A 25,281-nucleotide genomic window follows, 5' to 3' on the forward strand; every position below is an offset into this window, starting at 1 on the left:
TACAAAAATTAGCCGGGTATGGTGGTGTGTGCCTGTAGTTCCAGCTATTTGGGAGGCTGAGGTGGGAGAATTGCTTGAGTCTGCAGTTGGCTGCAGTGAGCCATGATGGCACCATGGCACTCCAGCCTGGGCAACAGAGTGAGACGAGACCCTGTCTCTAAAAAATCAAAACAAAAACAGAAACAAAAAGCAATTTATTTGGAGATTTCTTGACCATGTTGGCCAGGCTGGTCTTGAACCTCCGACCTTAAGTTATCTGCCTGCCTCGGCCTTCCAGAGTACTGGGATTACAGGTGTGAGCCACCGTCCCTGGACCCTATACCACTATTTTTATTTATTTTTTTATTTTATTTTATTTTATTTTTTTTAGACGGAGTTTCACTCATGTTACCCAGGCTGGAGTGCAATGGCGCGATCTCGGCTCACCGTAACCTCCGCCTCCTGGGTTCAGGCAATTCTCCTGCCTCAGCCTCCTGAGTAGCTGGGATTACAGGCACGCGCCACCATGCCCAGCTAATTTTTTGTATTTTTAGTGGAGACGGGGTTTCACCGTGTTGACCAGGATGGTCTCGATTTCTTGACCTCGTGATCCACCCGCCTCGGCCTCCCAAAGTGCTGGGATTACAGGCTTGAGCCACCGCGCCCGGCCTTATTTTTTTTTTAGAGATAGTCTCTCTCTGTCCCAGGCTGTAGTGCAGTAATATGATCTCAGCTCACTGCAACCTCCGTCTCCTGGGTTCAAGGGATTCTCCTGCCTCAGCCTCCCAAGTAGCTGGGACTACAGGCACTCAGCCACCACACCTGGTTAATTTTTGTATCTTTAGTAGAGATGGGTTTGACCATGTTGGCCAGGCTGGTCTCAAACTCCTAACCTCAGGTGATCTGCCTTCTTCGGCCTCCCCAAGTGCTGGGATTACAGGCATGAGCCACCACACCTGGTGTGGTAAAGTAATGTAATGTAATGTAAGTAAAGTAGAATCATGCTGTTCCCATTGTCCTGAATTTATGGAGGAGATTTTCATTATCTGCATGTGTAGATAAAGCTGAACTCATTAATGATTAATGATTTAGAAGTAGTGTAACTGATTTAACCCACAGGTCACTTGGACTTACTTTTTTTGGTGTTACAAACTTTGCTGTGTTCAGTGTTGTCCCACATGTCTTTGTACACACTTGATAGATTATTGGAAGTGAAATCGTGCCAAATCAAAAGGCAGTGGAGGTTTTACATTTTGGTAGATGTAACCAGGCGTGATTGCTCATGCTTGTAATCCCAGAACTTTGGGAGGCTGAGGCAGATGGATCACTTGAGGTTGGGAGTTCAAGACCAGCCTGGTCAACATAGTAAAACCCCCATCTCTACTAAAAATACAAAAATTAGCTGGTGGGTGTGGTGGTGCACTCCTGTAGTCCCAGCTACTCGGGAGAATGTTTGAACCCGGAGGCAGAGGTGGCAGTGAGCTGAGATTGCACCACTGTACTTCAGCCTGGGCGGCAGAACGAGAGTGTCTCAAAAAAAAAAAAAAAAAAAAAAATTCAGCTGGGCATGGTGGCTCACGCCTGTAATCCAAGCACTTTGGAGGCCAAGGTGGGCGGATCACCTGGGGTCAGGAATTCAAGACCAGCCTGACCAACATGGTGAAACCCGTCTTTAAAAAAAAAAATATATATATATATATATATACACTTTTCAAAAGATTTTAACCACATCTGTGATTAGAAATGCAAACGATTAGATAACTTCAACCCATGTTAACAGCATTGTGTACTAAGGGACCACTTTAGTCAAGCCCAGCAAAGTTATAGGCATGAGCCACCACACCTGGCTGGAGTTTGCTCGTTTCCCAGGCTGGAATGCAGTTGTGCCATCTCTGCTCACTGCAGCCTCCGCCTCCCAGGTTCAAGCGATTCTCCTGCCTCAGCCTCCCCAGTAGCTGGGATTATAGGTGCCCACCACAGCTCCTGGCTAATTTTTTGTATTTTTTTTATTTTTTTGAGACGGAGTTTCACTCATGTTATCCAGGCTGGAGTGCAATGGCGCGATCTCGGCTCACCGCAACCTCCGCCTCCTGGGTTCAGGCAATTCTCCTGCCTCAGCCTCCTGAGTAGCTGGGATTACAGGCACGCACCACCATGCCCAGCTAATTTTTTGTATTTTTAGTAGAGACAGGGTTTCACCATGTTGACCAGGATGGTCTCGATCTCTTGACCTCGTGATCCACCCGCCTCGGCCTCCCAAAGTGCTGGGATTACAGGCTTGAGCCACCGCGCCCGGCTAATTTTTTGTATTTTTAGTGGAGAGAGGGTTTCATCATGTTGGGCAGGCTGTTTTTCAACTCCTGATCTCAGGTGATCCGCCGACCTCGGCCTCCCAGAGTGCTGGAATTGCAGGCATGAGCCACCGGGCCTAGCCCCACACCTTTATGAAAGCTGGTTTGCTCATGAAGTTCTACATCACACTGGAACCTAACTTAGGCATTGACTCTTCTGTCATTGCACACTAAGATCCCCCTGAAGTTTCTGTGTTAAAGAGGTTAAAGAGTATGCGTACCTTTTATTTATTTATTTATTTTGAGACAGAGTTTCTCTCTTTTTGCCCAGTCTGAAGTGCAGTGGTGCTATCTCAGCTCACTGCAACCTCTGCTTCCCAGGTACAAGCAATTCTTCTGCCTCAGCTTCCCAAGCAGCTGGAATTGGCTGCCCACCACTGTGCCTAGCCAATTTTGTATTTTTAATGTATATGGGGTTTCACCATGTTGGCCAGGCTGGTCAGGTGATTCGCCTACCTTGGCTTCCCAAAGTGCTAGGATTAACAGGCATGAGTCACTGTGCTAGGCTAGGGAGGCTTTTTAAGTCAGGTGTATTTTGTGTTACTGTTCTACACTCAGGCCTTCTGGAAACCCTGCAGAGGATAGCTCTAGCGGCCAGCTATCTTGTTAAAAATTAATAACATACGTACAGGAAAAACCCAACAAGTAGGATTTGAAAGTGGGGCTAATTTTATACTTTTTTCTTTCTGGGTAGAAAAGGCATAACTTTGTTGAAAGCAAAATGTTTTTATTTCTGACAGTGATTTGTTTCACTTAAATAGCTTGTAGTTTGTTTCTTTCATTTTTCTTTCTCAGGTTTTGGGTTTGGTTTGTTTCCTGTAAGTTTTACCCCTGCCTCCTTACTCCTTGTGCCTGCAGAGTCATTGGCTGGTTTGGCAGCCACCAGGCCCATCCCGACCTTTTTCTTGGCACACCTTCTCTAGGATGGCCAGGACAGTGACTTGGGTTCCACATCTGCGACTAACCATTTTCATTCTGTTCTACAGCTTTGACAATTATTCTGCCAATGTTATGGTAGATGGAAAACCGGTGAATCTGGGCTTGTGGGATACAGCTGGACAAGAAGATTATGACAGATTACGCCCCCTATCCTATCCGCAAACAGTAAGGATTGCAGTTGATTTTTAATGTCTTTTAGAGTATACAATTCTTGAGCGTTTAATTAGTGCATGTTACCTATGGACTTGCTTATATTGCCATCATTTGGGTATTGAGTAATAGCAAACAGTAAAATTGGTTCAGTATAAACATCCCCCTAGATGCAAACCAGGGTTCTTGTGTTTTGAGAATTACCAGATGTTCCATTGCTGCTCATTTTATAGTCTTCCATTTAGTTTTAGAATAACCATACGAAAGAGGTACTTTTTGTTTTGCTTTGCTTTTGCAAACCAGTTTTTAACAGCAATCGGTTTGAAGACAGTTTGCTGTGACAGTTTCGTACCACAGAATCAAATTAAGCAGATTCAGGTTTCTTTAATCCAAGTTAGTAACTTTTACAGGTTTAATACGTTTTTTTTTCCCATAAAATACATAGTTTGTGTGGGCATTGAACCTAAATCTATTCCGTGTAAATAGAGGTTTTGGTTTTGTAAAATGTATCCACTGTATCCAATCAGAAAAAAAAGTTTGGTTTTACGTCTGTATCAGACAACTAAGTGATTTATTTACTAAAGCTAATTAGAGCAATTGCTGGTGAAAATAGTGGGTATTGAGTTAAAGAGGCAGTTGTCTTACTTGTGTATCATTTGCTTATCTTGTTACATGTTTGTTGTTCTTCTTTCTTTCTTTATATATATATATTTTTTTTTTGAGATGGAGTCTGGCTCTGTTGCCCAGGCTGGAGTGCAATGCCGCAACCTCAGCTCACTGCAACCTCTACCTCCTGGGTTCAAATAATTCTCTTGCCTCAGCCTCCCAAGTAGCTGGGATTACAGGTGCCTACCACCACGCCCAGCTAATTTTTGTATTTTTAGTAGAGACGGGGTTTCACCATGTTGGCCAGGCTGATCTTAAACTCCTGACCTTGTGATCCACCTGCCTTGGCCTCCCAAAGTGCTAGGATTACAGGCGTGAGCCACCTCGCCTGGCCTATTTATTTATTTCTTTTGAGGCGGAGTTTTGCTCTTGTCACCCAGGCTGGAGTGCAGTGGCTCAATCTCAGTTCACTGTAACCACCACCTTCCAGGTTAAAGCGATTCTCCTGCCTCATCCTCCCCAGTAGCTGGGATTACAAGCCTCTGCCATTCTGCTCAGCTAATTTTGTATTATTAGTAGAGACGGGGTTTCACTATGTTGGCCTGACTGGTCTCAAACTCCTGATCTGAGGTGATCCACCCGCCTCGGCCTCTTACAGCGCTGGAATTATAGGTGTGAGCCACTGTACCCAGCCGCTGTTCTTCATTTTTAAAAGTGTCTTTTTTTTTTTTTTTTGAGATGGAGTTTCACTTCTGGATTGCAGTGGCATGATCTCAGCTCACCGCAATCTCTGCCTTCCTGGTTCAAGCGATTCTCCTGCCTCAGCCCCTCGAGTAGCTGGGATTACAATTGCCCGTCACCACTCCCGACTAATTTTTGTATTTTTATTAGAGATGAGGTTTCACCATGTAGTCCAGGCTGGTCTTGAACTCCTCACCTCAGGTGATCCACCCCCCTCGGCTTCCCAAAGTGCTGGGATTATAGGCATGAGCCTCCAAACCCGGCCTAAAAGTATCTTTTAAAAGTTTTGGTGTCAGTGACTAACTGGTTGAAGTAAAACTTAATTATGCTTGAGATTCTTTGGGTTGCTGTCCTGTGTGCGTGTTTTAGCTCTGACCTCCGGCAGGCTTCTTGCTCTCTTTAGTCTTTACCTGTCTTATTGTAGAGTGAGATGAGTTGATACATGTCACACACGCACAGCAGTCTTGGGCACTGTGGGGCCAGCCGTTGTCAGAATTCTCCTCTTCCTTAGTGTGTGTATGGTCCAGCCTAGAGTGCTACATTCCACATTGTGCCCAAACGAGTGGAGTTGTGTGGGTGCTCAGCAAACCTGGGTTAGCCGGAGGGATTGGGGCTGGGGTCAGGAAGACATCCTAAAGAAAGGCTGGCTTTGAGCCTTGATTGATGATGAGGCAGTCTGTGATTGATTCAACTAGAACTTTGTCTTAGGGGGTAATATGGATGAAAATCACTTTAGGAGTTCAAGTCTATTGTATTAAAAATCAGTCAATAACCTCCAAACAATTCAAATTCTTCAATACCTTAGGAAACTGTAACCAGTGAATGTTTAATTTCCAGATTGTAAGTGGTTTTCCAGATTGTAAGTGGATTATAAAGCATACTGGCTGGTAGAGTAGGAGTCTCCAGCCCACTGGACACATCTGGAAGGGTGTGGTGTCATTCTGAGAAATGACAGTCACCCTGCTGTGACTCGGGGTAATGGGCAGGGCGAGGCCCTTCTCTAAGGGAGGCCTCACAGTAAGTCAAGGGTGACTTGGCAAGAGTCCCACTTTGTGTTCTCAGGAACACACAGATAAGGAAGGAAAACTCTCCTCAGATTGAACAAAGCTGTAGAGAGTGAAGCTGAAATAAAAGTGGGTGTTTTCCTTTTAGGGCTAGCACTTCCAACTTCATGGCTTATATCTATGTGAGATTGTGGACTGGTTTCCTATAAAATATTTGAATAGCAAGAAGGGAGTGTGACATGGTTTTTGCCCTCAGGTAGTTCACAGAAAAGTCCCATAAGCTGTGTAATACACTCTGTACCAGCAAGGGGGTGAGCAGGGCGCTTAAGGAACAAGAGGGGAGAGCACCCACCCAGCAGTGGAAGCCTTCCTGCCTGAACTCCTTCAGAGATAAGGAAATTATCTTAACAACTCGGGGCAGGCCATAGATGCTCAGATACCAATGTCTGGAAGGTCTCATCCCTTCAAGCCACACTGTCCTAAGAAGAACGGGTCCTGGTAGTGACATGCCGGAACCTGGGTCTCTTGTTGACAAAGGGGAAACCTCTAAATTTGGTACTAAATGGAATGTGGTCCTTGATTGCTGGCTCTGTGGTCTGTAGACCTGTTTATGCGGCTCATCCAAGACTGCCTAGACACATTACTGAAGGACCACTTGGAAGATTTCTTCTCTAGGGCGTCCTAAAAAGAGATACTGCGTTTCCTGTGGTCATTTAACACTGGCATCCTTCTCTGGTGGGTAGCCCTGTGTGGCTGAGTTAAATCTGTTCAGACTATTCATTTCTTCTTAGTTCTTCAAAAGATGGTGAGCAGGTAGTTGCCGTTCTCAGTTGACATTGCCCTTCAGGTTTTTATTTTTCAGAATTAATAATCCTTAAATTATTTTCTCTTGAAAATATTTCCTAAGTTCTGCATACCCATCTTGAGTTGGCCTGCACAGAATCAAGTCATGTCAGTGTAATGCTCAAGTCTAGCATCTTCTCTTGTGTAGGTCACCTGTATTTATTTGTCTGCTTACACCAGGATTGGTGGCGAGACAAGTTGGGAGCCTGAGTGACCTGCCAGTGTCACAGTGAGGCCTGAGCCCTGTGTGTGTCCTGAGACTCGGGATGTGCAGCAGGTTTGCTGAGATGTTGAGTGTCCATGTTGGGGTCAACTATGATCCCAGTGGGTCATGCCAGTTGTTTCATTTTCTCTCTGCTAAAGGTGTTTTTTTAGTTTGTTTGTTTGTTTGTTTTGAGATGGAGTTCTCTCTTGTTGCCCAGGCTGGAATGCAATAGTGCGATCTTGGCTCACTGCAACCTCCGCCTCCTGGGTTCAAGAGACTCTCCTGCCCCAGCCTCCAGAGTAGCTGGGATTACAGGCTCGTGCCACTACACCCAGCCAATTTTGTATTTTTAGTAGAGACGGGGTTTCTCCCTGTTGGTCAGGCTGGTCTCGAACACCTGACCTCAGGTAATCTGCCCGCCTCAGCCTCCCAAAGTGCTGAGATTACTGGCATGAGCCACCATGCCAGTGCTAAAAGTTTTAAAGTAGTGGGCTAGACTCCTGTGAGGGTAGATAAAAAGAAAAACTGCAGAGTTCTGCTTGCAGTTTTGAGTTTCAAAAGTCTTCAGCCTTTGTGAGGTTGGCTATTACAAGTGTCAGTGTCCTGCAGCCAAAGAGCACCAGGCACATACCTGTGGTTAAACAGAACTGGAGTTGTTACCGTTCGTTGTGAGGGAGACACATACCTGGGGCCTCCGGAAGTCGGACCTCGTTCCTACTGGCTGGGAGTAGAGGGTATTTGTTGATATTTGTGGTTTATATGGTGATCTTGGATTTGTCAGTACTTAGAAAAGATAATGAGTTGCCTGGGTGTGGTGGCTCATGCCTGTAATCTCAGCACTTTGGGAGGCGGGCGGCGGATCATCTGAGGTTAGGAGTTCAAGACCAGCCTGGCCAACATGGTGAAATCCTGTCTTTAAAAAAAAAAAAAAAAAGATTATGAGTTGGTTTTTTTGTTTGTTTTTTTTTTAAATAACATTTCTTTACTTTTGGTCTCATTTCAGCATGGCTACACAGGTGACCTTGTCTGATGTCAGTGTTCTGTGAGATTATTCTGTTTGATACTAACACCTCCATGGCAAAGCAGTGAGTGCCAGGCTGGTTCTCAGATGCCGGGGCTGCCTTTCTTTTTTCTAAGCTTCTTTTCTTGGCACCTCCACACTGAGATTGCATGTCCAGCCTCTTTTAGTTCTTCAGTCTTTTCTCTGCTTGTACATCCTGGTCCTTTGCCCTGTGTGTAGAATGTCTGTATTTTTATTGTTTTTGTTTGTTTGTTTGTTTTTTGAGATGGAGTCTCACTGTCACCCAGGCTGGATTGCAGTGACACAATCTCGCCTCACTGCAACCTCTGCCTCACGGGCTCAAGTGATTCTCCTGCCTCAAGCCTCCCAAGTAGCTGGGACTACAGGTGTGCACTACCATGCCCAGCTAATTTTTGTATTTTTAGTAGAGTTGGGGTTTTGCCAGGTTGGGCCAGGCTAGTCTCGAACTGCTGACCTCAGGTGATTCGCCCACCTCGGCCTTCCAAAGTGCTCAAATTACAGGTGTGAGCCACCACGCCCAGCCAGATGTCTTGTGTTTTTTAAAATTCCAAACCTGAAAGTAAAATCTAGGTGGATAGCATTTGGAAAAGAATAAAATGAAGTAGAAACAACATTGCTATTTTTTAGTAGTGGGATCTCAGCTGTCCAGATTTCTGCCCTGTCTTACTCTATGGAAAGTGGACCCATCTGTTGTGGATGGTTTCAGCTGTGGGCAGGAGGTTGCAGGAAGAGCAGCCCTGGCTGCACTTCTCACCACTGAGAAGGGAGTGGTATATGATGCAGGAGTAACAAAGGCGTTGAAAGCACCATGTGCATAACAGGCCCTCGCAAGTCTGGGTTGGTCAGAAAGGGGAAAGTGTGCTGAGGTTGACTAGAAACATGGACTGGTGACCGGAGACAGCGAGCCTCCCAGCCAGGGTCAACCAGCATAGCCTCTGTGTGTGACGCATCAGGACAGCGGCGGGCGGGAGGAGCGGATGCTAGGAAGCGAGTACCAGAAGCACTAGATGGGGTTTCAGGAAGCTATGTTTAGCGGGGAACGAAGAAGGAACAAGGAAGGAACAGGCAGATGGCGTAGCGTGAACATGGGGTGGAAAGTGGAACTGCTCGCTCCTGTCAAGCGTGTCTCTTCTCCATCAAGAAAGAGGCTCTTAAAAAATCGAAAGGGTGCCACAAATGTGATCAGAGGCTCTTTTGAAGCTGCATTTTCATAACTGATTCTCGATGAGCCTCTCTCACGATAAAGATTTGGCACCATATCAAGTCCTTAGGAGGACAGATCTTCAAAAATAGCCCATAGATTAAACCCAGATAGCTGTGGAAACTAATATCCTCTTGGAATCATGAGTCACAAAAGCTTGAGTGAGATGAAATTAAAATAATTTTCTCATCTGCCCTTTTCTTAAAAGAGTTCCAGGGTTCTGTGTTGGAAGAGTGAATCTGTTTTTATTGGAACAAAGAAATAAATTGACAGCATTGTGATAAACACTGGAAATATCACTTCTAAAAGGTGTCCATGGCTCGGCGCAGTGGCTCCCGCTTATAATCCCAGGAATTTGGGAAGCCAAGGCAGGTAGATCATCTGAGGTCAGGAGTTTGAGACCAGCCTGGTCAACATGGTGAAACCCCATCTCTATTAAAAACGCAAAACATTAGCTGAGTGTATGCTGTGGTGCGTGCCTGTAGTTCCGGCTACCTGGGAGGCTGAGGTGGGAGAATCGCTCGAACCTGGGTGGTGGAGGTTGCAGTGAGCTGAGATTGTGCCATCGTACTCCAGCCTGGGCAACAGAGCCAGACTCCATGTCAAAAAACAAAAAAACTTATCTTTAAGGGGTGGCTTCCCCCAGACCTGCAAAGGGGCCCTGAATTGGAGGTTTTAGTGTCAGCAACAGTGGTGATTTTGATAATGCAAGTCTGTGAATTCAAACCACACTCCCACAACTAGTTGGAAGATAGGAACATTTCTGCATAGGAGACTTGGAATGATGTGGCAGCATTAAAACTGTCAGCCCTGAGGCCTGGCTATGTTCTGGGGGAACGCTTTGTAGGGTAGACGTCATTTACAGACAGGTACCTTTTCTGTTTGCTGTGGCTTCAGCTAGGCTGTGTCCGAGAACTCGATGGAGCACTTGAAAGATGTGCCTGTGGCTCCTGCCTGCCTTCGCATTAAGGGACAGTGCTAAACCTCTCTGGCTGTGCGGGCTGTTGTAGAGTCTGGTGGGTGCTGCCGTGGGAGGAGGAGCACGTTGCACCCCTTCAGGATCTGCCTGACTCCTGTTGACCACTGTTGAACTTATGCCTGCTTTTGAGCAGGTAGCATGGAGTGTTTCGGTGGCATTTGTCATCGAAGATGTGTTAGATTATTATATGCTTTTGGATCCCTCCAGGGCGTTAAGACAAAATTCTGATAATGAATTGGTAAGAGGTATGTTGATTTTTATTTTCCTCAGTCTGTACTAAACTCAAACTAAGTTCTCATGCATTACTAGGTTGGAGAAACGTACGGTAAGGATATAACCTCCCGGGGCAAAGACAAGCCGATTGCCGTATGTAAAACTTTAGTCCACTTCAGTTTCAAGCTTTCTCTGTTCTCTCATTTCACTTCGTTTTCCTAGGATTTCTTATTAAGCCTCAAGCTCCTTGAGTGTTTTATATTTAATTCACTCAAGGTTGGGGTTTTGCTTGATGAACTAAGCTTCATTAGAGTGTGACAGTTACCTACCGGCTTGAATTAAAGCAGTTTGTGAACTGTGATCTTCCCCTCCTCGCAAGTGAAAGGAGGGGTGGGTGAGAGGGCCCCTCTCTTGGCTAGTTGGAGATGCAGATGTGGAGACTCCTCCTGGAAGCCCACCTGGCTGTGTGCTGAGCCGGAGCAGGACTAACCTTGTTGCCAGGGCCTTCTTTCTCCGCTTCGGTGTCCCGTGTGGTGGGGCTGTCTGGGCGCAGCTGTGTGGTGCTGCTGAGCTAACCCCACCGTGCTTGAGATGGTGTGCCGGGTGCCGTGGTGATTCTTGGACGAGCTTGTGCATGCGCCAGCATTCTTCAAATGCCAGTTATAAAAAGCTGTTGTGTGGGATGTTTCTTTCCCTTTCAGGTACGAGGTAACAGCTGGATGGTTGAAAATGTGGCTTGGGAATTGTATGCATTTCGTAAAGTAACATAATTGCCCTTTTCCAGGAGAATATTTGATCAATCTAGCATTTTAGAAATTCTTAGGCATTTTAAAATTTACCTGTAGGTAAATATTTGAATTTGATTTGACACAAAATACAGAATGGAAGCCCGAAGCACTCTGCACTGTGTCCTCTGCATCCGCTCTTCATGCCTCTGCTTTAGCCACAGCTGCCCCGGGAGCGAGTTCTCCAGAGGCCCCGGCTGTGCTGACACTAGGGCAGCGTGAGGGTGGTTTTCAGCTGTGAAGGTGCCAGTTATACACTAAGCTCTCCTTCCTTGTGAAGGGAAGAACCCAAGTAGCAGATATTGGAGCCTCTACTTGGTGCCGGGAACGGTGACAGGCACCTCCCAAAGGAGTTGAATTGAACCAGTGACCACCTAAAAACATTTGTACTTGACATGCCAGCGGGGAGCCTGATTTTTTTTGTAGATTCTGTATTATTATTTTTTTAATTTTATTTTTTTGAGATGGAGTTTTGCTCTGTCGCACAGGCTGGAGTGAAATGGTGTGATCTCGGTTCACTGCAACCTCTGCCTCCCGGGTTCAAGTGATTCTCCTGCCTCAACCTCCCGAGTAGCTGGGATTACAGGTGCCTGCCACCATGCCCGGCTAATTTTTGTATTTTTAGTATAGACAGGGTTTTGCCATCTTGGCCAGGCTGGTCTTGAACTCCTGACTTTGTGATCCACTCACCTCGGCCTCCCAAAATGCTGGGATCACAGGCATGAGCCACCATGCCCAGCAGATCCTGTTTTTAAAATTAACTCTGCTTTTGGGAAACAGAGCAGATTTTACAGAAATGTTGGAATCATACCTTCATACTTGATTTTTTTCTGTTTAGAATAGGCAGAAAGGAAGCCTCCCCGGGGTCTGGTCTGATCCTCCCTATCCTCGAAGAACTTCCTGCATCATTCTCCCTTCACACTCCCCATTTTCATAAGTAACTGGTGGCTTGACATGCTGGATTTGGTTTGGGAGCCTCTGTCAAACTGAAAGGGTGGATTGGGTGGATCAGGGAGCGTCTGACCAAGCCACCTATACCTAGTATAGTAGACACGATCTGCGCCTGACAAGTGCTCCCCAGCAACATCTAGAACACAAAGTGCATGCTTCGTTCTAAGGTCGTTGTCTAAATGTTTCCCTGTGTTTCCTTTTTGTAGGATGTGTTCTTAATTTGCTTTTCCCTTGTGAGTCCTGCATCATTTGAAAATGTCCGCGCAAAGGTAGGTGAGATGTAAAGTATGTACGTATGTAAGTTATAAAACGACCCCCTCAGAAAGAAATACTTCAAAATACCATTTACTCCTAGGAATTTTCAGTTCTTTAAACTGGATTTTAGCAGTTTGCTACTTAGGTACATACTTGGGTTGGTTTGGTTTTTGAGATGGGCGTCTTACTTACTCTGTTGTCCAGGCTGGAGTGTCATGGTGATACCAGAGCTTGCTGTAACCTTGAACACCTGGGCTCAAACAGTTCTCCTGCCTCAGCCTCCCAAGTAGCTGGGACCAAAAATGTGTACCACCATGCCTGGGTCATCTTGAAAAAATTTTGTAGAGCTGGTTTTGTAGACCCTGGCTGGTCTCAAACTCCTGGGCTGAAGTGATCCTTCGCTTTAGCCTCCCAAAGTGCTGGGATTATAGGTGTGAGCCACCGTGCCTGGCTCATCAGCAGTTTATTTATTTATTTATTTTTGAGACAGAGTCTTTCACTGTCATCCAGGCTTGGAGTGCAATGGTGTAGCCTTGGCTCACTGCAACCTCCGCCTTCCGGTTCAAGTGATTCTCCTGCCTCAGCCTCCCGAGAAGCTGAGACCTCGGGCTAGGTAGTTTATTCTCATTTCTGAGCAGATGATGAATTTTCTCAGATGACTCGAAGAACTTGTTTTACCAAAGACAAAATGATTTGCTTTGGGAGGATCTTCTTCCCTTTGTTCCCTCTTCTCCCCACCCCCTTCCACGGTTGTAGAGCCAATTCTGTCCCATCATGATCATCATGATCTGGAAGTCCTGGCTTGCTAATGGAGCACCTCAGATGCTCCTTATGGCTCGAGGGTTGGGCTGAAGGTGTGAACCGCATGAAGGCTGGGGGTGCGGCAGTGCCTGAGGGTTGGTGTCTAGTGTGCGTGCCACCTGCTGGATGTGATTTAGGTGAAGGACATCTGTAAAGGAGCGCCTCACAACCTCTGTTCCTTCTTAACATCTAGTGGTATCCTGAGGTGCGGCACCACTGTCCCAACACTCCCATCATCCTAGTGGGAACTAAACTTGATCTTAGGGATGATAAAGACACGATCGAGAAACTGAAGGAGAAGAAGCTGACTCCCATCACCTATCCACAGGGTCTAGCCATGGCTAAGGAGATTGGTATGGAATCCTGCGTTTTTCCTCTGCCTTGTACCTCTTTTAGTGACTGAGACTGGAGTCCAGTCTGGGAAAGGAGGGAGTGTCTCCTACTCGGGGCCTGGCTTACTCTTGGGAACAAGTTGGCAAGGCCCTCTGGGTCTTCATGTCAGCGTTGGAAGATGGAGGCAGGGCTGGGAGCCGGCAGAAGGTGCCCGGGACCCAGGAGCTGCCTCCCGGCGGTGTTGTGATCAGAAGAGAGTGGTGTCAAGTGTATATTGTATGTGGCCGTGTTTCTTGTAGGTGCTGTAAAATACCTGGAGTGCTCGGCGCTCACACAGCGAGGCCTCAAGACAGTGTTTGACGAAGCGATCCGAGCAGTCCTCTGCCCACCTCCCGTGAAGAAGAGGAAGAGGAAATGCCTGCTGCTGTAAATGTCCGAGCCCCTTGTTCTTGGCCCTGTCCCTTGGAACCTTTGTACGCTTTGCTCAAAAAATGGTGGAGCCTTCGCACTCAATGCCAACTTTTTGTTACAGATTAATTTTTCCATAAAACCATTTTGAACCAATCAGTAATTTTAAGGTTTTCTTTGTTCTAAATGTAAGAGTTCAGACTCACATTCTATTAAAATTTAGCCCTAAAATGACAAGCCTTCTTAAAGCCTTATTTTTCAAAAGCCCTTATTCTTGCTCAGATTAAGAGTTGCCAAAATACCTTCTGAACTACACTGTATTGTTGTGCTAAGAACACCGAGCACTAAACTGTGTAAGACCTTCGTCTTTCAGAAGACCGTAGCTTCTGCAGTTAGGAGATGCAGACACTTTCTAAGTAGTTTACAGATGCGTAAAGCAGAACAGCCTCCCAAATGAAGCGTTGCCATTAAACTCACCAATGATGTATCAGCCCATGTTCACGACCTAACATTGTACTGTAATGGAATGGGTGTAAACAGCTCAGCTCTTCGGATCAGTCTTTTTGATTTCATAGTGAGTTTTCTAAAAATTAGTTGATCAGCTTTTGCTGAAATTTTGAACAGAACTCGTGTTTCCTCCAATGAAGTATTCCGTTTAGTTGTGGGTGTGCCGGGTGGGGTGTGTGTGATCAAAGGACAAAGATGGCATTTTGACAAAATACGAAGTGGAGAGCTACACTACATTTTACAAGGAATAAAAGTGTCACGAGTAAAAACCCTAAAAGGCTAATTCCTGTCAAATGCAGTAGATGATGAAAGAAAGGCTGGTATTATCAGGAAGTGCTTTCTTAAGCTTTTCCTTTCTTTTGCGCCTGCCATCCCTCCCCAAATTGGGCATTTAATTCATCTTTAAACTGGTCGTTCCCTTAGTCGCTAACTTAGTAAGTGCTTTTCTTACAGAACCCCTTCTTACTGAGCAATATGCCTCCTTGTATTATAAAATCTTTCTGATAATGCATTAGTTTTTTTTGTAGATTAGTTAAAGTGCTTTCCATGTTACTTTATTCAGAGCTAATAAGTGCTTTCCTTAGTTTTCTAGTAACTAGGTGTAAAAATCATGTGTTGCAGCTTTATAGTTTTTAAAATATTTTAGATAATTCTTAAACTATGAACCTTCTTAACATCACTGTCTTGCCGGATTACCGACACTGTCACTTGACCAATACTGACCCTCTTAACCTCGCCCACGCGGACACACGCCTCCTGTAGTTGCTTTGCCTAATGATGTTCCTTTGGGTCTGTGAGGTTCTGTAAACTGTGCTAGTGCTGACGATGTTCTGTACAACTTAACTCACTGGCAAGAATACAACGTTGGACCTTTCAACCACTACAACATTTTTTAAATTGACAGTTGCAGAATTGTGGAGTGTTTTTACATTGATCTTTTGCTAATGCAATTAGCACTATGTTTTGCATGTATGACTTAATAAATCCTTGTATCATATGAGACTGGTAATACTGGCGTTTTTGAGACTTGAACAAGTTCCTGGTGTATGTTGTTTGCCTCGCTTTAAAGTCCTGGGTTGTTGGAGACACTCATTTTCAATGCATGTCTCCACACAGGAGGGACAGAGGGAGTGCCATGTCAAGGGGAGAACTGGGTGAGCCCAGTTAATACAGCAGGCATGGAGGTGACATTCATGTTTGGACCTTTTGAACAGTGGTGAAGCTCTGATGGAGAAACCCACATCGGGGTGCGAGCACACATCCTGGCCCAGAGCTTGGAGCTTGAAGATGCAGATGTTGGGACTCCAGACTGGCGCTGGAAGAGTAGAGGTTGGTGAACCACACGCCCTCAAGGTCCTTTCCAAAGGCTGGATGGGTGGCTTACGCCTATAAGCCCAGCACTTTGGGAGGCTGAGGCAGGAGGAGCACTTGAGCCCGGGAGTTCTAGACCAGCCTGGACAACAGAGAGATGTCTATCCCCCCCCAAAAAAAAAAAAAAAAAATACCTGAACTTGTACTATACTAAAGGTTCATGTTAAAATTAGTTTTCTTAGTATTCCTTTTTATTGCTTTGAAGATTGTTTTTGAGTATTTTTTTGAGATAAATAATGCAGTTTTGGGGTTTTTTTTTGAGACAAAGTCTTGCTCTTGTCCCCCAGGCTGGAGGGCAGTGGTACAATCTTGGCTCAGTGCAACCTCTGCCTCCCAGGTTCAAGCAATTCTGCCTCAGCCTCCCCAAGTAGCTGGGATTACAGGCACACACTACCACACCAATTTTTGTAATTTTAGTAGAGGGGGGGGTTTCACCATGTTGGCTAGGCTGGTCTCAAACTCCTAACCTCAGGTGATCTGCCTGCCTTGGCCTCCCAAAGTCCTGGGATTACAGGCGTAAGCCACCATGCCCGGCTGCAGTTTTTATTTTTTGAGATGGTCTGGCTCTGTCACCAAGACTGGAGTACAGTGGCGCAGCCTTAGCTTGCTGCAACCTCTGCCCTCTGTGTTCTTGCCATCCTCCCACTTCAGCTTCTGGAGTAGCTGGGACCACAGGTGCACACCACCCCCCTCCCCAGCTATTTTCTTCGTATTTTTTGTAGGGTTTCGCCATGTTGGCCAGGCTGATCTCAAACTCGAGCTCAAGCAGTCCGCCTGCCTCGACCTCCCAAAGTGCTGGGACTACAGGTGTGAGCCACCATAACTGGCAATATGCAGTTTAAAAAAGTTTTGGTGGTTTTTTAAGAAAAATAGTCTTTCCCCTTCATACCCTCTCCAGAAGGAATACTTTGCTTACCTAATTTTTGGTATTTTACCTGCCCATGTCTAAATTAGGCTTTTTGTATAAGTGAAACTTCGGAGTTCAGCATTCTCATTGACATTCCCACCACGGAAGATGTGAGGCTTGCTTTCCCATTTGCAACTCTCTCTGCCCAAAACCCTGCTCATCCCTCAGTATGATGGTTTCGATGGACTCAGTTTAGTGCCTGCACGGTCTCTGCTATGTAAACTGCTCACTGGCCATGCTGCATAGCAGAAAAACTGTGTTTCCTGAATAACTTCTGGTTTCCTTTGGGATAATCAGTGCTTTGCGTACTTTTCTGTGTACTGAATTCAATTGTGAATTTTTTTTTTTTTTTTTTGAGGCAGGGTCTTGCTCTGTCACCCAGGCTGGAGTGCGGTGGTGCCATCACAGCTCCTGGGCTCAAGTGATCCTCCTGCCTTAGCTTCCTGAGTAGCTGGGACCACAGGTGTGTGCAACCATGTCCGGCTATTTTTTAAAACTTTTAGTAGAGTCAGGGGTCTCCCTATGTTGCGTAGGCTGGTCTTGAACTCCTGGCTTCAAGCCATCCTTCCACCTCAGCCTCCCAAAGTGCTGGGATTACAGGTATGAGCCACTGTGCCCATCCTCAACTGTGAATTTTCATCTATTGTCTAAACCTTTCAAGATGTTCAGATGTGTTGTCATTTTACCAATATCCGTTTTCCTGAAGTCATCTGACCTGCACCTCTCTTAGGTGCTGGTCTTCATTTCCTTCATCCTGAATGGCTTCTCCAAGAGCTCCTTGAGAGTGTGCCGGAAGTACAGTCATGTACCACATAATGACATTTCAGTCAACAATGTAGTGCATATATGGCAGTTTATGAGATTGTACCTTTTTACTGTACCTTTGCTGTGTATAGATATGCAAATAACCACTGTTAACAACTGCCCACTGTATTCAGTATAGTAACGGGCTGTGCAGACTAGTAGCCCAGCAGTGAGCAGGCCCCACCCGAGAGACTAGGTGTGTGGTAGGCTGTACAGTCTAGGTTTGTGGAAGTCCACTCTGACGTTAACACAGTGAAATCACCCATGTATTTCTCAGAATGTATACCCATTGTTAAGTAAGGCATTGCTCTTATTTTTGAGCCCCTGCATCTTTGAAAACAACTGCTTTACAGTACTTTTGGCTGGGTCTAAAATTCTAGGTTGGTGATAACATCCCTTTTAAGCTACATTTTTGAGACAAGGTCTCACTTTGTTACCCAGGCTGGAGTGCACTGGCATGATCTCGGCTTACTGTGGCCTCGACAGCCTGGGCTGAAGCAGTCCTGCTCAGCTTCTCAAGTAGCAGGGCCTACAGGTGTGTGCTACCACACCCAGCTAATTTTGTTTGTAGATAGAGGATCTGACTATGTTGCTTAGTCTGCAGATTCTGTGTTTTTCTTTTTCTTATTTTTTTTTTTTTAGACAGCCTCTCACTGTGTTGAGCAGGCTTAGACTCAAACTCCTGGGCTCAAGTGATCCTCCCACTTCAGGCGTTCACGTAGCTCGGATTACGGGCTTGGTCCACTGTACCCAGCCTCCCGTCAGTTAAAAATTTTTGTTTCATTTTTGGCCAGGCACAGTGGCTCACGCCTGTAATCCCAGCACTTTGGGAGGCTGAGGCTGGCAGATCATTTGAGGCCAGGAGTTTGAAACCAGCCTGGCCAACACGATGAGATACCGTCTCTACAAAAAGTACAAAAATTAGCCAGGTGTGGTGGTGCACACCTGTAATCTCGGCTTCTTGGGAGGCTGAGGCAGGAGAATTGCTTAAACCTGGGAGATGAGGTTGCAGTGAGCCAAGATTGCACCACTGCACTCCAGCCTGCGCCACAAAGTGAGACTTTTTTTTTTTTTTTTTTTTTTTCCCCTTCTGAGATGGGATGTTGCTGTGTTGCCCGTTCTTGACTGGAGTTCAAGGAATTCTCCCACTTCGGCCTCCCAAAATGGGATGATTCCAAACCTGAGCCACTGAGCCTGGCCCCTTCAGATTTCTGAAGGCAGTTCTTCCATTACCTTCCTTAGCCATTTCTGTTGGGATGTATTTTTTTCTTAAATCTTGTGAAATTGTCCTTTTCTCTTCCATGCCCTAGGGTTTATTTTATCCACTGTGCTGTGCACTTGGTGGCCTCTTTCCATCTGTAAACTCGTGCCTTTAAATTTTGTCTAGAACAGCTAATCAGATGTTGGACCTCCCAGAGTGGCCTCATAACCTTTTCCTTTTCCCTGTTTGTTGTCTTTGAGCTTTCGATTTTGTATGATGCTTTTCATCTTCAGGAGCTCTTTTCCACTCTCCACTGTGAGCCACCAGGGTCAGTTCTGAGTCGCAGTGCTTTTTCGGAGTCCCAAGCCACGGCATGGGTCATCAGAAGCTTCTGCCCACATCAGCTGTTTCTTTTGGTCTCTTGTTCCTGAGTGTCAGGAGTCCTTGCTCATGCTTCAAGGTTGAAGATAGAAACAGTTTCTCAGGAGGGTTACACCATGTGGCAAGTCCATCTCCTACCTTTCTGATACTAGGTGAGTGCAGGAATTGTGTTTAGGAAACAAAGCTTGCAGCAGTTGGCCGCTGCTACAGAATTTTTTTTTTCTTTTTTTGGAAGACAGCCTTGCTCTGTCGCCCAGGCTAGAGTGCCATGGCATGATCTCTGCTCACTGCAGCCTCTGCCTCCCAGGTTCAAACAATTCTCTTGCCTCAGCCTCCCGACGCCTCAGGTGCCTGACGCCTCGCCCGGCATTTTTTTTTTTTTTTTTTTTTTTTTTGGGGGCAGAGTCTTGTTCTGTTGCCCAGGCTGGAGTGCAGTGGTGTGTTCGCAGCTCTGCAACCTCCGCCTCCCAGGCTCAAGTGATTCTCCTGCCTCATTCTCCTGAGTAGCTGGGGCTACAAATGTGCGCCACCACACCTGGCTAATTTTTGTATTAGTAGAGATGGGGTTTCACCATGTTGGCCAGGCTGATCTCAGGTGATCTGCCTACCTTGCCCTCCCAAAGTGCTGGGATTACAGGCATAAGCCACCTCACCCAGCCTGCTACAGCATTTCAATTAAAGTTGTATTTTTTTTGAGACGACGTTTTCCTCTGTCGCCCAGGCTAGAGTGCAGTGGTGTGATCTTAGTTCATTACAACCTCCACCTCCCGGATTTAAAGGATTCTTTTGCCTCAGCCTCCTGAGTAGCTGGGAGTACAGGCACGTGCCACTGTGTGCTAATTTTTGTATTTTTAGTAGATACAAGGTTTTACCATATTGGCCAGACTGGTGTTGGACTCCTGACCTCATGATCCACCTGCCTTGGCCTCCTACTAAAGTTCTGGGATTACAGGCATGAACCTCTGTGCCTGCTATAGTTGTACATTTATTTTTGTGAGACAGGGTCTCACTCTGTCATCCAGGGTAGAGTGCAGTGGCGTGACCGCAGCTCACTGCAACTGTGAACTCGTGGGCTTGTGTCCGCCTGCCTCAGCCTCCCAGAGTGTTGACTGTACCTGGCCTGAAGTTTTCTTTTTTTTTTCCTCCCACATCCTCCCAGCCTGAAGTTTTTAAAGGGCTCTTTGCAGGCTTTCCAGAGCTCTAAGGTGGCATGGCTGCAACAGCTGAGAGGCCCCAAGGAGGTGTCTTCTGAGGTCAGATTTCCTGGGAGAACCTTCTGCTTGAAGACTTGGGGAGCCAGGAGGGGCAGTTTCCTTCCCTCAGCCATGCTGGTGCCCAGTCCCCACCTTCCACCCCAGAGCAAACCAAGGGCCAGGTTTCTTCCTGCTTTCAAGCAAACCTGCTCTTTGTCTGGTCCTGGTCTCCATCACCCCCACTTCACAGCTGCCCAGGGGTCTTGTAAGCCGGGATCAGTTACTGGCTTTCTTTCCCTCTAAAATTTCTGTACTGCTCGTCTGTCATATGACTGAGTCTTTTCCCATCCTGTGGGTCTGTGCTTTTTGGAGAAATCTCCCTCCTGTCATTCTGTTGGGCTTCTGGTGGGGAGAGGGGGTGAAATCAGTGCTTGTGCATCTTCCATCTGTAGCCAGAACCCCAAGGTTTAAAAAAAAAAAAAACCTGGAAACATCATTGCTCTACAACCACCCAGTATATCAGACCTACCTGAAATCCCCAGTAAAAGAGAACGTGACTGGACACACATGCTATTGTGATGCGTGCTTTATTGTTTTAACTCCTGAATCCACTGGCTGACCCCAGAGCCAGAAGAATAAGCAAGAATTAAATAACTCTTGATGTGGACACAACTGGGTGGTGTGAACAGAAGCTGGGGTGCTGTGGCTTGGGGCATGGGCTCCACTCGATTCCCCAACTGGGTTTCATTTTCGTCCCCAACCAGAGCCCAGGGCTGCCCTTGGTGATACCCAGGAGAAAACCCCAGCCCACACTCTCCCAATAGTTCCATTTGCACAGCCAGGGAAGCCCAGTTAGAAAAACAAACTGCATTTCTCTAGACCACGTTCAGTGAAAAGGGCTGGCTTGGGGGTGGGTGACCCGCTGGATTCCTGCATTTCTGGAGCAGTTCTCAGACAGCCGAGGGATCCAGCTGCAGGCCGGGGCTTCCCGAGGCTGCCTCCATGTTCACTGGTCTCGGGAGCCCTCCTGTCCCCTGAGCGTGCTCACTGCTTCTGCTACTATTATGGCCACAATTACTTCCCATCAGTTGTTCAGTCACTGAGACCATAGGGTTCCGTTCCCATCCACTTCCTGTTGGTGGACATCCACTGTATTGGCGTCATGGGAATTCCTTGGATCATAAGTCAGGAATTAAGGACAAAAGCATGAGTCTGTCGTTCCTGGGAGAGTTTGCAGTAGCCCTGGTCAGGCCACGTCCACGCTGGAGACCCCTTGTGCTGGACAGGAGACGCAGGCTGCTCGGTCAGAGACCACGCTGTCCAAGGCCCGCATCAGGATGTCCGGCATGTGGTCTGTGAGCATCTTCGGACCTATGAGGATTTTGCTGAATTCTGCTTCATGTGACCACTTGGCGTTATACTGAGCAGCAGGGCAGCAGCCAAACCTGAAGCAGAAAAGGAGAGACATCAGCTGCCAAGCTGCCCCCGGCTAACCCCCATTCCACCTGCCTTCCCGCCACCACACTCACCGCCCCGAGGTGCCCTCCTCCTGCAGGTGGATGATCCTGCCGGGAGGATAGAGAGGGGGGTACTTGGGAGAAGAGTCCAGTGGGGAGTCGCTGGAGAAGCTATAGGCCGGGGACCAGCGTGTCAGCAGGCTCTGCTCTCCAAGAAGAGGCTGTGTCAGAATCTCCTGGTCACCCCCGTCCAGCTCAGTGGGAAAGTTGTTGGGATTTCCTCCAAACAGTTCGTACCACAATCCATGTAGCAAGATCTTGTACTGAGGGCGAGACCCAAGCAGCAGAAGGCTGTCGCTCTCCCAGCTACTCACCCTGTCACCTGAGACCTCCCCGGGCTGGGAGCTGTGCTGGGTGGCGGCCACCTTGGCTCAGGACGCGAATGCCCTTGCCTACTACGGATCATGAGTGTGGGCTCTCTCTTGGGCAGTAAAACCATCACAGACACAGCAATATTTAAAAACCAAGTCATAAAGATTGTGAGGGAACATTTCCCTTAATTATTTTCAGAAAATTCTGCAAATCAGTTTTACCCTTCCCTGAAAGACATTAGATACTAATTTCTAAAAAAAAAATTGGAGGCTGCAGTTGCAGTGAAATCCTGTCTTTACAAAAAATACAAACATTTGCCATGTGTGGTGACGTGTGCCTGTAGTCCCAGCTACTTAGAAGGCTGAGGTGGGAGGATCACTTGAACTTGGGAGGCCAAGGCTGCAGTGAGCTGAGACTGCACCACTGTACTTCAGCCTGGGTGACAGAGCGAGACCCTGTCTCAACAACAACAACACAAAATTGGAGGTAACTGATAAGGAGAAAATTTTAAATTTTACTACTTCTTTCTGATTAGGAACAAAACCATAAGAAAGGTCAGAAAACAAAGGGGTTAAGCAAATAAAAATTATCTCTACCCACACTAAACAAAACCACACTGTGTTCTCAGATTTTTTCTTAAAACTCATATGTCTGTATCCCTCTGCCTTGGGTTGTATCACTTAAGAATAATTTTTAAGTTTTGTTTTTTTGAACTTTTCAATGGATATCTCTCTCTCTTGGCAGATACAAATTTTTCTTTTTTTTTGAGACAGTCTTGCTCTGTTACGCAGGCTGGAGGGCAGCGGTGCAATCTCAGCTCACTGCAACCTCTGCCTCCTGGGTTCAAGTGATTCTCCTCCCTCAGCTTCCCAAGTAGCTGGGATTACAGGGACCTGCCACTACCCCTGGCTCATTTTTTGTATTTTTAGTAGAGATGGGATTTCACCACATTGGCCAGGCTGGTCTCGAACGCCTGACCTCAGATGATCTGCCTGCCTCAGCCTCCCAAAGTGCTGGGATTACAGGCATGAGCCACTGCGCCTGGACGGCAGACAAATTTCTATGACCATATCAAAAACTTAATTGTTATGGCCCGGTGTGTGGCTGACAGCTGTAATCCCAGCGTTTTGGAAGGCCAAGGCGGGCGGACCACAAGGTCAGGAGTTCAAGACCAGCCGGGCCAACATGTTGAAATCCCATTTCTACTAAAAATACAAAAAATAGCTGGATGGGGTGGCATGCAGCTGTAGTCTCAGCTCCTTGAGAGGCTGAGGCAAGAGAATCGCTTGAACCTGGGAGGCAGAGGCTGCAGCGAGCTGAGTTTGTGTCACTGCATTCCAATCTGGGCAACAGAGCAAGACTTCTTCTCAAAAAAAAAAAAAAAACACACACACACACACACACACAATCCCTTGACATGGGCACAGATAACACCATTTTTAGTAACTGCATGACATCTACAGTATAGATAAATATGCCGGTACCTCTGAAGCTCTATTTGGCAGCCTCACTTCCTAAGCTTTCGGACAATAAAGCCAAAAGGCATTAACATACTGTTAGTCACAAGACAGGACTAAGAAGTTTGTCAGAAAGCAAAATCAAACGGATGGTTCCTCCAGGGTATTTTCTTTTTCTTTTTCTTTTTTTTTTTTTGAGACGGAGTTTCGCTCTTGTTACCCAGGCTGGAGTGCAATGGCGCAATCTCGGCTCACCACAACCTCCGCCTCCTGGGTTCAGGCAATTCTCCTGCCTCAGCCTCCCGAGTAGCCGGGACTACAGGCATGCGCCACCATGCCCAGCTAATTTTTTGTATTTTTAGTAGAGAAGGGGTTTCACCGTGTTGACCAGGATGGTCTCGATCTCTTGACCTCGTGATCCATCCGCCTTGGCCTCCCAAAGTGCTGGGATTACAGGCGTGAGCCACCGCGCCCGGCCTATTTTCTTTTTTTTAAGAATATAGACGGTCTTGCTGTGTTGCCCAGGCTGGCCTCAATGGATCCTCCTGCCTCGGCCTCCCGAGATGCTGGGATTCCAGGCATGTGCTGCTGCACCCAGCCCAGACCCTATTTCGTTCCTGTGCCACTTCCTGCACTTGCCGTAGCTATTTGCTTTCTTAGGCATCAGACTCCTAGACCAGAATCTGACCAGAGGGTGGGACGAGACCTTCAGCAACAGCATAAAGTGCCCTGTGCTGAGGGTGCAGTTCCTCCCAGCTCTCCAGAGCATCTCACGGACAGGCCCCGAGTCCTGCAGGCCCTCTCAACAAGGCACCCCACTTACCTTGGGTTTACTGCAGTGCGCGATCACTCGCAAGATTCTTCTCTTCAGATCTTCCAAGTTGGTCACACTGAGCCTGTTTAGCAACGAGGCACACTGAGGCTAGGACCCGCCACTCCCAACCCCCAGCCCCCCAGTCCTGGGCACAGCGCCAGGTGGGCTTACCTGGGAATGACATCCTTCCCCAGGACGAGTGACACGATGAAGCTCTGAGAGTATTCATGCAGAGCTTTGCTGAAATTCCAAACAGGGAGAGGACGTTAGCTTTACCATCACACTGCCCACAAGGACTTCAAGAGAGAAGTCAGTAACACTGCCAGATCACTGAGGGGTTAGTTTCACAGGCCTCAGCTCTGCTCTCTCTTCTCTAAAGGGAGGGGAAACACCAGTTACAGCAACTCACTGGCCAGATCCACTAAAGCCATAGTATCCGTTCAAGAGAGACCCCCGCAGCTAAAACCGCAGACTGGACACCAAGGCGGGCCAGGCCCATGCATCTGTCCTCTGACCCAGAAACCCCGCTTGGAAGACTCCATCAAAGATGCACCAGCAAAAAATGAAGGGGCAGAACCAACAAGCGATTCACTGTGGCGGAACCTGCACCGGCAGAGGCTGGGAACCTCCAAATACCCATCCACAGAGCTGCCTTCAATCCACTAACAGCAACAAGTCACACAATCAATAGTGTGTCCCGCACAGCTGGGAGAAGGAGGAGCGCTGTGTGTGCTGCTGCGGGGCCATCTCAGGACACGGTGAAAGTTAACAGCCGCAGCAGAGGCAGACGAGCAGGTAGAGGAAGAGGGGAACACAAACATGCTTACTTCCAGCTATGGACACATGGAAATATAGGTGAAAACCACGCACACTTCTACCTGTGGGGTGACAGAATGGCATTTCTGAGGGAACAAGGATGGAAATGAGATTTCTCTGAATGTACCCTGCTTTGTTGAATTGTCTTTGGAACTGATTTTTTTTTTTTTTTTTTTTGGCCAAGGATCAGCACACACAGCGCTCCTCCTTCGCAG

At 47.0% G+C, this 25,281-nt stretch overlaps 2 protein-coding genes across 4 annotated transcripts in view; one reads left to right on the forward strand and one right to left on the reverse strand.

The window, feature by feature from the left end:
• RAC1 (Rac family small GTPase 1) overlaps positions 1–15,290 on the forward strand; it is a 30,125-nt gene extending 14,835 nt beyond the window's left edge. The window contains exons 3-7 of one of the 2 annotated variants that reach the window (XM_032266512.1): positions 3,317–3,434; positions 10,350–10,406; positions 12,196–12,258; positions 13,239–13,398; positions 13,678–15,290. In XM_032266512.1, coding sequence (XP_032122403.1) covers positions 3,317–3,434; positions 10,350–10,406; positions 12,196–12,258; positions 13,239–13,398; positions 13,678–13,808 — 529 coding nt within the window. In that variant the 3' untranslated portion in view covers positions 13,809–15,290. The remainder of the gene's footprint in view (positions 1–3,316; positions 3,435–10,349; positions 10,407–12,195; positions 12,259–13,238; positions 13,399–13,677) is intronic. The other variant, XM_032266513.1, reaches the window with a different exon arrangement.
• Positions 15,291–20,721: 5,431 nt separating this feature from the next.
• DAGLB (diacylglycerol lipase beta) overlaps positions 20,722–25,281 on the reverse strand; it is a 38,924-nt gene continuing 34,364 nt past the window's right edge. For both annotated transcript variants that reach the window (XM_032266515.1, XM_032266514.1), the window contains 4 exons: positions 24,422–24,490; positions 24,260–24,332; positions 21,680–21,930; positions 20,722–21,595 (listed from right to left, as the gene is read on the reverse strand). In XM_032266515.1, the coding sequence (XP_032122406.1) occupies positions 21,397–21,595; positions 21,680–21,930; positions 24,260–24,332; positions 24,422–24,490 (592 nt within the window). In that variant the 3' untranslated portion in view covers positions 20,722–21,396. The remainder of the gene's footprint in view (positions 21,596–21,679; positions 21,931–24,259; positions 24,333–24,421; positions 24,491–25,281) is intronic.

This window comes from Sapajus apella, unplaced genomic scaffold (assembly GCF_009761245.1).
Source record: "Sapajus apella isolate SASKATOON/1434 unplaced genomic scaffold, GSC_monkey_1.0 scaffold159, whole genome shotgun sequence".
NCBI classification, from domain to species: domain Eukaryota; kingdom Metazoa; phylum Chordata; class Mammalia; order Primates; family Cebidae; genus Sapajus; species Sapajus apella.